We start from the raw sequence: 16,506 nt of genomic DNA, 5'->3' as shown, positions 1-16,506 counted from the left end.
CTCACTGAGTAGTCTGCAGCCTCATCTTCTCAGCCTCTTAAGTTCAAATCCCTGAGGGACAAAACCAAATGTTTCTTCCCTCTCCGGCAACCCCCGCAAAAAAAAAAAAAAAAAAAAAAAAAAAAAATTCCCAGAACTCCTTCTGATTGGATGACTTAGGTCATGTGCCAACTGTGAACCAACCAATGCAGCCAGGGCACCTCAGGCCACTGATTGGCCAGGACCAAGTCACATGTTCTGCCCTGAGGCTTGTCTGAATGTGGGAGGGGGGAAGTTCAGAAGGAAAGCTATGGCCTGGTGGCTCACGCCTGTAATCCCAGCTACTCGGGAGGCTGAAGCAGATGAATGGCTTGAACCCCGGAGGCGGAGGTTGCAGTGAGCCGAGATCACGCCACTGCCCTCCAGCCTGGGCGACAGAGCTAGACTCCGTCTAAAAGAAAAAAAAGCTGGACATTGCTTCAGGGCATTACTGCCAAGAAAAGGGTGAAGGAATGGCTGCTGGTGGCAAAAAAAACAATAGATGTCCCCTGGGACCTTATGGAATCCACCAGCAGCTCCTTTCAGTAAGGGATCTGCTCCCTGCCCAGAGTCTCACAGTGGGGTCCCCACATGGGTGCATGTAAAATGAGGTTGCTTCAAGTGACCACCTGGTACTTCTTGTTGCTGTGGGTGACAGCCTTGACAGAGAGCCCATGGAGGCATACCATTGATCCTTGGCTATGCTCAGGACTTCATGGAATCCACATCAGTCACTGGCTGCTAGGCCTTCTCTGCAAACAATGCATGTGTCATTCACCCAGTATATAAATAGGGTCAGTGTGCCGGACGGCCTTAAAATGTTTCAGCCATGTTTCCTAATCTGTGCTTCCTCCACCTCTCTGAGCTCAGGCCAGACCCATGAGCGTAGGCTGAGGTATCCCGAGAGGAACAGCTCAGAGCACAGCTCTGCCCCATTCCCTGGCTGGCTCTGCCCATGCCTCCATGGGCCTGGGGTACAGGGAGGACAAGCAGCGACACAGCAAAACTGAGCACACTTGCATCAAGGAGATGGGCTGCTGAGCAGACAGGTTGGGCATAGCGGGGGGCCAGGCCTGTGAGGCCCAGCCAGACTGAAGCAGGCCCCAAATAACACGGGGCCCAGGGATTCTACCCTCATGAAGCAGCTCCCACCAGGAGGGGACCACGCAGCAGCCAGCGCCCTGAGGCAGGCAGGGCTGGCCTGTATCTAGGACACAGGCATCCAACCCGCAGGCTTGGTAGAGGCAGGGTAGGCAGTAGGGCCCTGGAGGAACTGAGATCTGGGAGGAGTTATGAAGGGCCAGAGGCTGAGGATCCTGACCCCAGGGCTTGTGATAGCAGTAGAGGAGAAGCAGTACTGATTCCTGGGGCTGTGTAGCCAACAGCCAAGATAAAGCCAGGAAGTAGAGCTGGGAGCCCCTGACTCCCCGCCCCCCATTCTAGTGACTGAGTCATTCTAGTCATTCTAGTGAACACCCCCCATTCAAACTCTCCTAGTTTGTACTCAGGGCAGCAGTCCCAGTGAGGGTGTGTGGAGTCCAGTGAGGGTGTGTGGAGTCCAGTGAGGGTGTGTGGAGTCCAGTGAGGGAGCATGGGGTCCAGTGAAGGAGTGTGGAGTCCAGTGAGGGAGCGTGGAGTCCAGTGAGGGTCTGTAGAGTCCAGTGAGAATGTGTGGAGTCCACTGAGGATGTGTGGAGTCCAGTGAGAATGTGTGGAGTCCACTGAGGATGTGTGGAGTCCAGTGAAGATGTGTGGAGTCCAGTGAGTGAGGGTGCGTGGAGTCCAGTGAGGGTGCGTGGAGTCCAGTGAGGGTGCGTGGAGTCCAGTGAGTGAGGGTGCGTGGAGTCCAGTGAATGAGGGAGCAGGGAGTCCAGTGAGAGAGTGTGGAGTCTGCTGAGGCAGTATGGAGTCCAGTGAGTGAGGGTGCATGGAGTCCAGTGAGGGTGCGTGGAGTCCAGTGAGGGTGTGTGGAGTCCGGTGAGTGAGGGTGCATGGAGTCCAGTGAGGGTGCGTGGAGTCCAGTGAGGGTGCGTGGAGTCCGGTGAGTGAGGGTGCGTGGAGTCCGGTGAGTGAGGGTGCATGGAGTCCAGTGAGGGTGCGTGGAGTCCAGTGAGGGTGCGTGGAGTCCAGTGAGGGTGCGTGGAGTCCGGTGAGTGAGGGTGCGTGGAGTCCGGTGAGTGAGGGTGCGTGGAGTCCAGTGAGGGTGCGTGGAGTCCAGTGAGGATGCGTGGAGTCCAGTGAGGGTGCGTGGAGTCCAGTGAGGGTGCGTGGAGTCCAGTGAGGGTGCGTGGAGTCCAGTGAGGGTGCGTGGAGTCCAGTGAGGGTGCGTGGAGTCCAGTGAGGGTGCGTGGAGTCCAGTGAGGGTGCGTGGAGTCCAGTGAGGGTGCGTGGAGTCCAGTGAGGGTGCGTGGAGTCCGGTGAGTGAGGGTGCGTGGAGTCCGGTGAGTGAGGGTGCGTGGAGTCCAGTGAGGGTGCGTGGAGTCCAGTGAGGGTGCGTGGAGTCCAGTGAGGGTGCGTGGAGTCCGGTGAGTGAGGGTGCGTGGAGTCCGGTGAGTGAGGGTGCGTGGAGTCCGGTGAGTGAGGGTGCATGGAGTCCAGTGAGGGTGCGTGGAGTCCAGTGAGGGTGCGTGGAGTCCAGTGAGAATGTGTGGAGTCCAGTGAGAATGTGTGGAGTCCACTGAGGATGTGTGGAGTCCAGTGAAGATGTGTGGAGTCCAGTGAGTGAGGGTGCGTGGAGTCCAGTGAGGGTGCGTGGAGTCCAGTGAGGGTGCGTGGAGTCCAGTGAGTGAGGGTGCGTGGAGTCCAGTGAATGAGGGAGCAGGGAGTCCAGTGAGAGAGTGTGGAGTCTGCTGAGGCAGTATGGAGTCCAGTGAGTGAGGGTGCATGGAGTCCAGTGAGGGTGCGTGGAGTCCAGTGAGGGTGCGTGGAGTCCGGTGAGTGAGGGTGCGTGGAGTCTGGTGAGTGAGGGTGCATGGAGTCCAGTGAGGGTGCGTGGAGTCCAGTGAGGGTGCGTGGAGTCCGGTGAGTGAGGGTGCGTGGAGTCCAGTGAGGGTGCGTGGAGTCCAGTGAGGGTGCGTGGAGTCCAGTGAGGGTGCGTGGAGTCCGGTGAGTGAGGGTGCGTGGAGTCCGGTGAGTGAGGGTGCATGGAGTCCAGTGAGGGTGCGTGGAGTCCAGTGAGGGTGCGTGGAGTCCGGTGAGTGAGGGTGCGTGGAGTCCGGTGAGTGAGGGTGCGTGGAGTCCGGTGAGTGAGGGTGCATGGAGTCCAGTGAGGGTGCGTGGAGTCCAGTGAGGGTGCGTGGAGTCCAGTGAGAATGTGTGGAGTCCAGTGAGAATGTGTGGAGTCCACTGAGGATGTGTGGAGTCCAGTGAAGATGTGTGGAGTCCAGTGAGTGAGGGTGCGTGGAGTCCAGTGAGGGTGCGTGGAGTCCAGTGAGGGTGCGTGGAGTCCAGTGAGTGAGGGTGCGTGGAGTCCAGTGAATGAGGGAGCAGGGAGTCCAGTGAGAGAGTGTGGAGTCTGCTGAGGCAGTATGGAGTCCAGTGAGTGAGGGTGCATGGAGTCCAGTGAGGGTGCGTGGAGTCCGGTGAGTGAGGGTGCATGGAGTCCAGTGAGGGTGCGTGGAGTCCAGTGAGGGTGCGTGGAGTCCAGTGAGGGTGCGTGGAGTCCGGTGAGTGAGGGTGCGTGGAGTCCGGTGAGTGAGGGTGCGTGGAGTCCGGTGAGTGAGGGTGCATGGAGTCCAGTGAGGGTGCGTGGAGTCCAGTGAGGGTGCGTGGAGTCCAGTGAGGGTGCGTGGAGTCCGGTGAGTGAGGGTGCGTGGAGTCCGGTGAGTGAGGGTGCGTGGAGTCCGGTGAGTGAGGGTGCATGGAGTCCAGTGAGGGTGCGTGGAGTCCAGTGAGGGTGCGTGGAGTCCAGTGAGAATGTGTGGAGTCCAGTGAGAATGTGTGGAGTCCACTGAGGATGTGTGGAGTCCAGTGAAGATGTGTGGAGTCCAGTGAGTGAGGGTGCGTGGAGTCCAGTGAGGGTGCGTGGAGTCCAGTGAGGGTGCGTGGAGTCCAGTGAGTGAGGGTGCGTGGAGTCCAGTGAATGAGGGAGCAGGGAGTCCAGTGAGAGAGTGTGGAGTCTGCTGAGGCAGTATGGAGTCCAGTGAGTGAGGGTGCATGGAGTCCAGTGAGGGTGCGTGGAGTCCGGTGAGTGAGGGTGCATGGAGTCCAGTGAGGGTGCGTGGAGTCCAGTGAGGGTGCGTGGAGTCCAGTGAGGGTGCGTGGAGTCCGGTGAGTGAGGGTGCGTGGAGTCCAGTGAGGGTGCGTGGAGTCCAGTGAGGGTGCGTGGAGTCCAGTGAGGGTGCGTGGAGTCCAGTGAGGGTGCGTGGAGTCCAGTGAGGGTGCGTGGAGTCCAGTGAGGGTGCGTGGAGTCCAGTGAGGATGCGTGGAGTCCAGTGAGGGTGCGTGGAGTCCAGTGAGGGTGCGTGGAGTCCAGTGAGGGTGCGTGGAGTCCAGTGAGGGTGTGTGGAGTCCGGTGAGTGAGGGTGCGTGGAGTCCGGTGAGTGAGGGTGCATGGAGTCCAGTGAGGGTGCGTGGAGTCCGGTGAGTGAGGGTGCGTGGAGTCCGGTGAGTGAGGGTGCATGGAGTCCAGTGAGGGTGCGTGGAGTCCAGTGAGGGTGCGTGGAGTCCAGTGAATGAGGGAGCAGGGAGTCCAGTGAGAGAGTGTGGAGTCTGCTGAGGCAGTATGGAGTCCAGTGAGTGAGGGTGCATGGAGTCCAGTGAGGGTGCGTGGAGTCCAGTGAGGGTGCGTGGAGTCCAGTGAGGGTGCGTGGAGTCCGGTGAGTGAGGGTGCGTGGAGTCCAGTGAGGGTGCGTGGAGTCCAGTGAGGGTGCGTGGAGTCCAGTGAGGGTGTGTGTGGCCACAGGGAAGCCCAAGACCGTGGAAGAGTGGACCCCTGCTTCCAGCTTTGGTTCCACGTAAAGGACTCAGTCCTTGGGAGAGGGCATCAGTTGCCCAGAAGGAAGGTCTGGGAAATGACCACTGACTGTCACATCTGACTGGGGTTCCAGCAACAGAGAGGGAGAAAGGTCTTGTTGCGGGGGTCAGGTGGAGGGTGACTGGCGTTGCCTACCTTGGGACCAGGGCCCACTGAAGGGTCTTTCCTGGACAGAATTCAGCGGCACGCTTTACAGTTCCTCTGTGTCCACCAGGGGGCGCCCATTCCTTGCTAATCTTTTAACCTGGGCTCCAGTGGGAGGTCATTCGGGGACTTTGGGAGTGGTATCAAGGTGACTCTGGGCCCTGAGGTATATCCTCAGGCAGTGGTTAATTGTGTGCTAGGCTCAGGACTAGGGGTAAGTGTGTTCTGCTAGAACCAGCAAATGCTGTTCCAGGCCAAACCTTTGGTGGGATGAGGCAGCTCAGACAGCAGAGGCAGTAAGCTCTGCTGATATGGGTGTCTCAGGGGGACCCTAGCAAAGCAGCCCTGGGCCCTGGCTCATGCCTCATCCTATTGTTCCCATTTTGCAGAGGAGGGGATTGAGGCCCACAAGGTTCAGTTACTTGCCTCATGCTAACATGCCTGCCGTGTCTGTGTGCGGACCAGGGCACAGCTTCTCCCCTTTCAGGGGCCTTGCGGTGGTGGTCCCGAGCAGGACTGCAGCCTGAGGGAGCTGGGTTAGACCTGCTCTCAGCTCCAAGCGCTACCTGCCCTGTGTGGCCTTCCTTCACGGCCTTCGCCTGCATTCCTGCCTTAGAGACACCCTCCTGGGCGCCGAGCTTGGGAACTCTGCAGTACTGAGTCGCCTTGGGCGGCAGAACAGAGAGGAGCCAGCGTTTTGGCTCCAGACCCTCCCTTTCTTCCCTGGATGAGCCAGGATGCAGATACCCAGGCTGTGCAGGGGGTGTGGGGTAGATACAGGTCAGAGGGTCCCTCCTACCAAGGCCTCAACCTGCCCCTGATCCTGGTGGCAGCTGCCTGGGGACATGCTGAACAAGCGGCCTGAGCAGCCCCGTGAGGGTGACTAAGCTCCAGCCAGAGAAGGGAAAGGTCCCCCCAGAACTCTGGCGCCTGGTGTGAAACACAAAGGTCGGGGGGGGGGGGGGCATGGAATGGGGTGGACACGGTGTCAAGGGGCAGGTAGAGGGAACTGGTCTCTCTTGCTCTCCTCAGTGCACACATTTCCCTCCTTCCCAGCATCTCCCCTTAACCCAGGCCAGGCCTCTGCAGACACTTCAGTCTGCTCCTGGGAGTTTTCCTGCAGAAACCACTGGATGGCTTCCTCAGGTCCTACCTGGGCAACAGGCCCACTAGCAGTGCCTATACCGGCCCCTGCCCCTGCAGCTCTCATTGGAGGATCCCAGAAGGTTCTTGGTGAGCTCTAATCCTCACCTCCACCTCTGAGGGCACGAGCTGGTGGCACTTCCTCCAGTTGGCTATCCTGACCCACTGCTCACAGCCCGTGTATGAAAATCCAAACGGCACAGTAACTTCTCCAACTGTGTTCAAGGGGCAGGGTGGGCCTGCCCAACTAACCTAAGGGACCTGGAGACCAAAGGTTGGATGACTGCCAGGCTGCACCAGTGCCAAACCAAAACCCCGGCATTCTAAGAGGCCGGGGGGTACCACGTGCCACCAGCAGGGGGAGCCACGTCATGGAGCTAAACCTGTGAGGCCTGCAGAGGCAGCCACCACTTGGACGCTCATCCTGGGAGGCTTGGCAAGTTCCCTCTTGGCCTATACCACCACCAGCACCCTGCACTCCACATAATGTCAGTCCCGTGTGGCCCGTGTGTCTAGGACTGCAAACCCCCCAACAAGGCACCAGGGTCTCCATGTGGCACCCAGTGATGAAGTCCTCCTCCCCAGTTAATGCTTCTTGGGGCAATCACTGACTGCCCCAGTGAGCAGCCCCCCCAGCCAACTGCAGCTCAGTCCCTGCCCACCCACCAGACTCTGCTGCCCATCACAGGACACATCCAACTGCCTCCCAAAATGTCAACCCACTGTCCCCAGGATCCTCCCCCTCCTATCCTTGTGCCCTGGAAGGTCTGAAGAAACTGAAACAGAAAAACCAGGCTTGAGACAGCTTTGTTAGAACAACTCAGCAAAATAAAATTCCTGTTTATTGTTGGACAACATTGTTTCACACATACATCAAACAGGCCAAAAAAAATAAACAGCAACTTCATAGACAAAAAAGGAAAAAAAAGAAACCTTTTATCTTTGGCCTTTTTAACCATCTCATACAAACCAACTACTTATAGTACAGCTAAGTACATACACAAAAAAGTTACTGGAATGCTCGGAATAAGATTGTTTTTCTGTTGTCATTTTTGCTTTTTTTACAAGGTTTTTTTTCTCCTTTGAGATTATAATGAACATGGTCACACCACAAGTAAAGTCAGAAGTAGGACAGAGAACGCTCCGAAGGCTGGTTTGGTCATCCGAGATCATTAAAAATGGCTGACCCTAACAATATGTACAAAAATATAAAATGTAAATAAAAAATACAAACAAATTTCCTTTTTAAAGTACTTTTAAGAAAAAAAGCAGGGCCTTGGAAGTTTTGGTTCTTTTTTCCTCCCCTGTTGCAAATTCTCATGGTTTGGGTTGGGTGGTGGAGAGCGCGTGTCATCTGCGGGTGGCACTGCCCACGGTGGGCGGGCGGGCCTCTCTACTCGAAGGTGACCACGTTTAGATTCTGAGACGGGAAGTGGAGGGTGAATAGGTCACGGCGGCCTTTTTTTTTAGTTTAACTTTTCCTTTTTTGCTGTCTAGTCATCCTCGTCGGTCTTCTGCTTCTTGGTATCGACATCATCATCCTAGGCAGAGAAAGACTGTCAAAGGCCCCTCCAACCCCAGGAGCCCTATCCAGCCCACTGCCACAGCTCCTGCTGGCAGAGCAAGAACCAGGGACTCCCAGCTCCACAGCCCAAGGCCTCTGGGAAGTTGAGCCCAGCCCTGTTCCTTCCTGTTCTTAAGATTCAGGACCACACAGTGGCCACCTACAAAGTCAGAAACAGTCCCTCCGCAGCTTGAGCACCTCAGCTAAAGGCAGGTGGGGAGACCCAGATGCCAAACCCCCCTTCTTCTCAAGCCAGAACCCACCTCATCATCTTCAGCTGCCCGCTTGCCCGTAGCTGACTCAGCTTCCTCATCTTCATCTCCATCCTCTTCCTCACCTGGAGAGAATCAAAGGCCAGGTAAACCACACTTCCCTCCTACTGTGGCTCCTGGGGAAATCCCAAGGAACATGTAGTGGACTGCAAGGTCCCTGCCCTGCCTCTGCTGCCTGCAACTGGGCCCAATCAGGGCACCCACGCCCACTACACAGGTGGGAATCTCCAGAGGAGAGAGGCCCAAGCAGCTGCACCCCAAAAGGCCAGCCCAATAGATCAGTGGCTTTCAGAGCTGCACGAAAGAAACTTTCAGGTGTGCGACTGAGTGTGAGTGGGCATGGGCACAACTCCATGTCAGGGAGACCTTCCCTGACTCCACAGGTGGGTGCCCAGGGCCATGTGGTCCACTGGCCGCAAGTACCATGGTCCCACTCCCAGGAGCCCCAATTCCTTCCTTCCCCTTCTACCAGACAAGGCCAGGAAAAAGTACCTGAAAAGGGGAAGATAGACAAGGCTACTCACCATCACCTTCTTCTTCCTCCTCCTCTTCCTCCCCACCTTCTTCCTCTTCTTCATCTACCTCATTGTCAGCCTCCTGCTCCCCATTTTCCTCATTCTCCTCGACAGAAAACAGGCCATGTCATTACCAGCTGGCCAAAGGCTGGACAGAGCGTTGCTCCTGATGCCCGGCCTCCCACCAGAGGCTGCCGGCTGCATCTACAGCCCAGCCAAGCCAAGCCCACCCCAGAGGCCCTTCTCCAGTCAACACCCTCCAGGCTCCATCGTGAAACCTGCACATTAACTGCCCCAGGACAAGGGCTTTTCCCCACCCTGGGCCAAGCCCAAACTCAGACTACCGGAGTCTCCTCTGAACCTATTCTTGTTCAGGCGCTGCTCGAAAGGTTTTTATAAATATTTAACTAGCAATAATCGCGCCTCGGGTAAAGCTCATTAGCTACGATACTGCCACTGTGCAAAGCTATATATATACGCATACACACACATATATAGATATGTTTAAAGTAGAACAGGAAAAATTTTGTGGGGCGGTAGCTGCCAGGGCTCAGGAGCAAAGCAGACACTCACAGCATTCCCGTTAGCAGGGGCGTCTCTTCCATTTTCTGCCTCTTCCACAACTTCCTTCTTCTCCTTTAAGTCCTTCAAAAGGGAAGAAGGAACCAGTAACCAGTAAGTCTTCTGAGCAACCCAGGGTAAGCAAAGGCGCTGAGAACTACTGGTCTGTACGGCTGTTCGGTCCGTCCCAAATTAAGAGTCGCATGTTGAGAAGGGCCTGATGCCCCTGCGGTCCCTCTCCCACTGGTCCGGTGGAAGGAAGGCCCGGCGGGGGGCATGATCAGGTTTCCCATCCTTTAAAGCCCGCTACAGCGGCCCCGGTGGCGGTTCCCACTGCCCCCTGGCGCTTCCTAGGAAAAAGGAGCCATGTGGCGCCACAGCCCCAGCCCGTCCGGCCGGGTGGACGAGCCCCGGACACTCACGCCCATCAGCCTGCTTCCAAGTGCAAAGAGCCCGCCCCTCGAGCCGTCTAGAAAGGCGGCAGATTATGTTCCAAAGATAAATAAGGCAAAGAGAGAGGGGCCTGCGCTCGGGGAGAGCCCCACAGGCGCGCCAGCCTGGAAGGCCCACGAGGCCGCACCGCCCCGGCCAGGACAGGTATCTAAAAAAGCCAAAGCACACCGACCCCCCAAATCCGACCGCTGTTCCTAGAGGCCGCAAACCGCTGCTTGGCGGTGCCCCAGGCCGGGGCCTGCCGCCGGAGCCACCAAGTCCCGGCCTCCCCGCGGCGGCTAGGGATCCCCGACAGCACCTCGAGGGTGGGACTCCGCCCGGGATCCAAAAGGCAGCGCGGCTCCGGGCGCCCGGTAACTTTTCCCACACGACACGGCCGCCAATACCAACAGAGGTCCGGCGTCCGGGCCTGCGGGAACGCCTCGGCCGCTGTCCGGCGAGCGGCTCCGGGTCACCTGTCGGCCCTCTCACTCCGGCCCGCCCCGCTCCGCCCGCTCTCGCCCCCTGGCGGCCGAAGCCCCGGGGAGCAGTGGGGGCAGGGAGGTCGCGGCGCGCAGGCGCGCATCCCCCGCCCGGCGGGCTTTGCGCGCGGGCCTCGGCACGCACCGCGCGCAGGGAGCACGTGGCCCGGGGCCGCCGAGTGCGTCCCTTGCCTTGGAGACTCCCGGCCGGCAGGCAGAGCTTGCAGTGGCAGGCGCGCGGGTCGCGCGTCGGTCGGCCGGGCTCTCGACTCGACGCCCCACTGCCGCCACCCCGGCAGTCCCGAATGTCTGCATTCGGGGGGCCAAGTCCCGCGGGAGGTCGCCCCAAAGTCCACCGGGCTGCTTAGGTCCGAGACTGTCGGGGATGCGCCTCTCGGGCTACTACTCATCGCCCTCGCGGGAAGTCACCTTTTGGTGCTTCGGAGAAAATCGAACAGCCAGGCCCCGCACTGGGGACGGTGTTCTTACCCCACAAACTCATTCCCGGACTGAGTCCAGAAGGGGTCACTGAGAGCCCCTTTGGAGATCCGGGCCCCGAGCTCCGCTCTGCCAAGAAGTCGCCCCTGGGAGAGTCAGAGATGACGCCAGGGACACAAGGGTTAAGGAGACGCCAAGGTGACTCGCGCCAATCCCTGCAGGGGCACGACGGGCGCGGACGAGGGCCGAAACATTAAGAAAAAACCAGTCAGTCTGAGAGCGCCCCGCTCCCGCCGAGGGCGGAGACGCTACCCAGGGCGGGCAGTGGGACCGAGGCGGCGCCGACAACAGGAGCGGAGCTGCACCAGCCGCGCAGGACCTCATAGCCGAGGGCAGTGAACCCGCCACGGGGCCCGGGCGCCCCCCCAGTTCGACCCTACCATTGGCCTGTCGCGGCCGCCGTGCTGGCCCGCGTCGCCCCGAGCTGCGGCGCACACGGCGCTCCCGGGCAGCCGCGGGGGGCGCCCATCGTCGCCCCAGCGCCGCGCTTCACTTTCTCTTTCCTCCCTGCGGCGCGTGGGCTCTCGCCTCCTCAGCCAAGCCCGGCACCGGGTGCATGACTGAAGCTGGGCGGCCGCTCCCGGCGCACTCACCTCGAAGGGCGCCCACCCCCGCCTCCCAGAGCGCCCAAAGCGGATAAGCCCGTCACACCTCCGCCGGGACGGCCGACGTCGCGGCCAGCCAGCCCGTCGCCCCATCCGCCTTATCGGGACTTAGTCTAGATAAACCACCTCAGGTCCGCTGCAGGGCGCAAAACCGGCGGCCTGGCGCCGAACAAAGAGCAGCGCGGCCGGCGGGCGCTCGCCGCCACTTCCCGCGGCCGGCCCGCGCCCCAACACGCGCCCCCCAGCACTTCCGATTCCCAACGCGCTTGAGTTTCAAAGTTATTTCCGTGCGCCCGGCGGGCCGACGACCCCCAGCCAGGCCCTTCTCCTCCCGCCGCCACTCATACCGATCACAGACGAGTTTCGAGGGCCGTGAGCCGGCCTCAGCGCCTAGCCCTCGGCCCCCGAGGGCGCCCGGCCCACTCCCCGACGGGCATCACGTCTGCCCGCGGCGGTTCCCGCCCCCTCCCCCGCACCACACAAAGAGTGGGCTGCCTGAGGGCACCGCGCCGGGGGCGGGCCGTTTCCCCGCGAGAGGGAGCAATAGCGGGCTTGAGGCAGTCCAGCTGCTGCGCGCCAAACACCGCCCGAGCGGCGGCGCGCGGACCCCGAGGGGGCGGGCGGCGTCCAGCCTCACCTTGGTGGTGATTTCGGAGCTGGTGTCTACGACTGCGTCTGACATGGTGGGGCACGCCGGTGATCCGATGCAGGGGATTAAAAAGAAAGCGAGAGTTCAGGGACTCTGGCGATAAAGCTGCCGGAGTCCGCGGCGGCGGAGGAGGCGCGCGGCGGAGGCGGCTGTGGCGAGCAAGGAGGCGGACGAGGAACAATGCAAAGATGGCTTTTCAGAGCAGCCAGTGGGGGACTCACGCGGCGCCAGAAGCTTTAATATAGATTAGTGGGCGGCGCTCGGCTTCCCATGCCCGGCCGCTATTGGCTGAGCGCAGGGAGCGGGCGCTCGCTCATTGGCTCGATTCCGAACAATGGACAAGCGTGCTTAAAGCGGCAGTGCCCCGGCGCGTCCCGCGCTGCGCAGTCGCCGATCGCACTGTCATTCAAGGCCCGAGTTTGCCGGGTCTCAGCGGGGCCGAGGGCGCGGGGGAGGGGTGCGCGAGCGCGTTCCGGACGCGCGCTCCCGCAGCTGTTTTGCTGGGGCTGCTGACGCAGAAAGCCAAAGCGCGGCAAAGCTGCCCGCCCAGCCCCCTTCCCTCCCTCTCCCGCCCTCCCCGCGGCTGCTCGGAAGGAGGGGGAGGGAAGAGGGGGAGGGAAGAGGGGGCGGCGGGCGCACGACGGCTGCCAGCGCGGGGGAGGGGAAGGCGGGGTGCTGGGCCGCGCTCGCCCCGGGCGGTGCCCAGCGCAGTGCCCGCGGAGGTGCCCGCCCCCCGCGCCTGGGCGCCTTCGACCAAGGATTGTCCCAGTGCAAGTGGACGGCAGCCCCACGACGAGCAACGAGGTCACGAGGCCGAGACCCGGGCACCTGGGCCGCCCCGTCCCTCTGCCATGCCCTCGCGCCCTCCCAGGGCAGGGCACCCCTAGTCCTGTGGGCAGGCGACCCCGATTGCCCACCATCAGGTCCGACGTCCGTCGGCCAAGTCAGTCGACAAGCGGGCACCGTCCCAAGCACACACGGATTCATGTATCAAGCGGACTCGATGCGCGATGCCGGCTCCAGCCCTCGAGTGGGACAGCCCGCGGGCCCCGCACGGCATAGCGGTCCCCTCATTCTAGGGCTCTAGTTAGGGTCTGTCCCGAGCGGTCACTGCCGTCGCGACAGCCTCAGGGCAGCCTCCTCCAGGGGCCTGCCGGGCCATCGAGTCTACCCTTCTCCCACCCCACTGCTGGACTGCGATGGGCACATGAACATTACAGAGTTCCTCGGGGAAAATCATCGTCTCTGGAGCCAGTTGGGCTAATCTTTGGGGACTACCTGAAATTTGGGGGGCCATTTAGAGAACCATGCGGAGCCCCGAGAAAGGGGAGCATCAAAACGCCACACTCAAGATGGCGCCGGGCTCGGCAAGCGTGGCGTGACGTAGCGATCTAGCTCACGTGGGCGATCCGAGAACAACAGGCTACGCTGGCCTTATCGCCACCGCACTTAGCTGTCGAACTAAGAAATCGGTTGTGTGGGAAAAAGGACCAGAATAGGTGGAAACATAGTCCAGAAATTTACCTGTGCCACACACAAGATGGCGAGACGTAGGGTTCGTCCCTGTGCTGCCAAAAGGGGGCGCCCGACACGGAAGGCGGGACTCCGGAAACACGAGCGCACATTGGCCGAGAGTGGCGGGCGAACACAAAGTTGACGCTTTGCGTCCTTCCATTGGCAGTTTCTTCCGTCTGTCTCTCGGGTGCAGCCGAGCTGGGAATGGGGAAAACCCGGAGTGTGGGATCGTGGAGGGAGGACGATGCCAAGTCCCGCAGAGCTTGCGCTCGGGGCTAGAAGAGAGACTGAGTCTCCCTTCTCAGTTTCATTAGGTAATGGGCGACATGGCTCCGTCTCCACAGCGGGGCTTTGCTGAGCTTAGCACGCAGTCTCCCGGCGGGGAGGAGGCGCGCAGTGCCGGGCGCCACTCCGTCTCCAGTACGCGTTAGGCCCGCGTTCCCAGGTGCCCGTCTGGCCGCTGGACTGTTGGCCTTTCCGGAGCGAGTTTTACTTTAGGAAGAAGCCCGGGCTCCCGGTAGTTTGGCCTGAAGAAACGTGGGGCAGATGCTGGGCAGGGCGGGGATACCGCGCCAACACCCACTGCCCAGCGGTCGCCCTCCTATGCAGCGGCGAAGGGACGCCCGCTGTGTCTCCGCCCTGCCCCCAGGCGCCCCAGTGGCTGGAGGTGGCATTCTCCACTGGACGGGCGCGCCTCAATCCGGGGGACTTCCACAGTGCTGTTCCCGAGGACCACGCGTCTCAACTCTTTGTCGGGTTCCCTCCCTCCCACTGCCAGTCTGTCTTCACCGCCGCGCAGACCTGGGGCCGCCCTTCACAGAGGAAGGGCTCCTTGGCCTCAGCCACCGTGACCCCCTCCTTTGTGTCACATTCTCAGAGAGTTGGAGGGATTATGCGTCATCGTAAACAGGGGGACAGAGCGCCTTCCACCTGCGGCGCATCCATTAAGTTCCAGTTACCCTCGAGAGGATTGTTTTTTCCACGAAACCCAGATGCAATGAGAGCCTGGCTTGTACCATCTCTAAGCATCGAGGCTTCCCCCTCGTCTGGGTGGTGGCCTTCGGGCAGTGGCTCCGGAAAGGCCATCAAGGCTTCCCCGTCGTCTGGATGGTGGCCTTCGGGCAGTGGACTGTGTCCACAGCTGAAAACCAGACTTGACAGTTCTGGATTCAGGCTGTTGTGGGAGCGGGAAGGTCAAACACCCAGAAGGAACTGATGAATGTGAATTTCCCTCTAAGAACTGCTTTGCCTGGCCGGGCGCGGTGGCTCACGCTTGTAATTCCAGCACTTTGGGAAGCTGAGGTGGGTGGATGCCGAGGTGAGTGGATCACGAGGTCAGGAGTTCGAGACCAGCCTGACCAACATAGTGAAACCCCCGTCTCTACTAAAAATACAAAAATTAGCCAGGCCTGGTGGCGTGCGCCTGTAATCCCAGCTACTCGGGAGGCTGAGACAGGAGAATCGCTTGAATCCGGGAGGCAGAGGTTGCAGGAGCTGAGATCACGCCATTGCACTCCAGCCTGGGCAACAGAGTGAGACTCCATCTCAAAAAAAAAAAACAAAAAAAGAACTGTTTTCTGACGTTATTCCCATGCAGGTGCCTTTGCTAGAAGTGGGTGAGGAAGGCTCATGCCCATCTGGTTCCAGAACCACCACTTAAATTTCCCAAACACTCACTGAATGCCCGCTGTGTACATGGCAGTGAGCCTTTGACTCATGCTTCATTTTCATGTACAAGGTGGGTAGGACAGTTATGGAGTTGAACCATATGAAACTGATGTCTATGTAGGTGAAAACGAACTGAAAACACATTTACAGGTTCAACTTCTGATATAACCCTCCTTTTAACAAATCAAAAAAGCAAACCTAGGGATTATAGCAAGGGACTTGGAGTTACCCACTGGATCAATGATGGAGCCGAGGCTAAGTCCTAAAACAGAGGAATCTGCATTTTTAGATGAGCCCTGGGGCAGAAGTTGCCCCCATGGACCTCCCTCTCATCCCAGGAGTGTGGTATCTGACAGCTCATAGTGGGGGAGTTATTTAGGCTATGAAGAACCGTGTTCCTTCAGCAACAGGTAGCTCCCTACCTCTTTTGCTGTTTTTTTTTTTTTTTTTTTTTTTTTTTTGAGACAGAGTCTCACTCTGTTCAGCCCAGGCTGGAGTGCAGTGGCGTGATCTCAGCTCACCACAACCTCCGCCTCCCGGGTTCAAGGGATTCTTCAGCCTCCTCAGCCTCGCGAGTAGCTGGGACTACAGGCGTGCACCACCATGCCTGGCCAATTTTTGTATTTTTAGTACAGATGCGGTTTACTATTTTTGTATTTTTAGTACAGACGGGGTTTCACCATATTGGCCAGGCTGGTCTCAAACTCCTGACCTCATGATCCGCCCACCTCGGCCTCCCAAAGTGCTGGGATGACAGGCGTGAGCCACCGTGCCAGGCTTTTTTTTTTTTTGAGACGAAGTTTCACTCTGTTGCCCAGGCTGGGGTGCATTGGCATGATCTTGGCTCACTGCAACCTCCGCCTCGTGGGTTCAAGTGATTCTCCTGCCTCCCTCAGCCTCCTGAGAAGCCAGGATTACAGGTACCTGCTACCATGCCCAGCTAATTTTTGTATTTTTAGTAGAGACGGGGTTTCACCATGTTGGCCAGGGTGGTCTCAAACTCCTGACCTCAAGTGATCCGCCCGCCTCAGCCTCCCAAAGTGCTGGGATTACAGGCATGAGCCACCACACCGGCCCTCTTTTGCTGTTTCTGAACAGACTGTTCTTCCTGTCCTCTGTCACTTCCACTCATTGATACATCTCATGCCCTTTGTTATTACAGAGGAAGTCAGGCACTTTGGTGACCTTGCCCTTCAAACCCCCCAAGACAAGCTGGTGTGCCCTGGTAAGCCTGCTTTCCTGACCCCAGCCTGAGATACAGTGGGCTTCGGCTAGAGCTGCTCTGAGCAAGGGACCCAATATGTCCTCCAGGCATGTTTTGTTTTGTTTTGAGATGGGGTCTTGCTATGTTGCCCAAGCTGAACTCCAACTCCTGAGCTCAAGCTATCCTCGCACCTCAGCCTCCTGAGTAGCTGGGACAACAGATGCTTGCTACTGTGCCTGGCTTGTTTTGGGGGAATTTTCA

At 59.4% G+C, this 16,506-nt stretch overlaps 1 protein-coding gene and 1 pseudogene across 5 annotated transcripts; both read right to left on the bottom strand.

Moving 5' to 3' along the window:
* Positions 1–7,086: 7,086 nt before the first annotated feature.
* PTMA (prothymosin alpha) lies at positions 7,087–12,997 on the bottom strand. 5 transcript variants are annotated; one of them, XM_055109213.2, is made up of 5 exons: positions 12,776–12,997; positions 9,205–9,276; positions 8,641–8,734; positions 8,108–8,181; positions 7,087–7,821 (listed from the first exon to the last, which is right to left on the bottom strand). In XM_055109213.2, the coding sequence occupies exons 1-5, from the start codon at positions 12,776–12,778 to the stop codon at positions 7,774–7,776; spliced, it is 291 nt and encodes a 96-aa protein (XP_054965188.1). In that variant the 5' UTR covers positions 12,779–12,997; the 3' UTR covers positions 7,087–7,773. The 5 variants fall into 5 exon arrangements, with proteins under 5 accessions (XP_054965188.1, XP_008973598.1, XP_008973597.1 ...); XM_008975350.5 differs by lacking the exon at positions 12,776–12,997 and adding an exon at positions 11,847–12,450; XM_008975349.5 differs by lacking the exon at positions 12,776–12,997 and adding an exon at positions 11,847–12,119 and having other exon boundaries at positions 8,641–8,737.
* On the bottom strand, positions 9,016–9,099 carry LOC112439230 (U4 spliceosomal RNA; annotated as a pseudogene).
* Positions 12,998–16,506: the final 3,509 nt, after the last annotated feature.

This window comes from Pan paniscus, chromosome 13 (assembly GCF_029289425.2).
Source record: "Pan paniscus chromosome 13, NHGRI_mPanPan1-v2.0_pri, whole genome shotgun sequence".
In the NCBI taxonomy this organism is placed as follows: domain Eukaryota; kingdom Metazoa; phylum Chordata; class Mammalia; order Primates; family Hominidae; genus Pan; species Pan paniscus.
This window is presented reverse-complemented; position numbering and strand designations above follow the sequence as displayed.

Bases quoted from the DNA above. Each gene is read 5' to 3' on its own strand.
- PTMA (XM_063595298.1), bottom strand. From the start codon at position 11,302: ATGGGGCGACGGGCTGGCTGGCCGCGACGTCGGCCGTCCCGGCGGAGG. The intron at 8,735-9,204 runs GTGAGTGTCTGC...TCTGTCGAGGAG, and splicing joins CCCCTGCTAACGGGAATGCT to AATGAGGAAAATGGGGAGCA. The intron at 7,822-8,107 runs GTGGGTTCTGGC...TTCTCTGCCTAG, and splicing joins GGGCAGCTGAAGATGATGAG to GATGATGATGTCGATACCAA.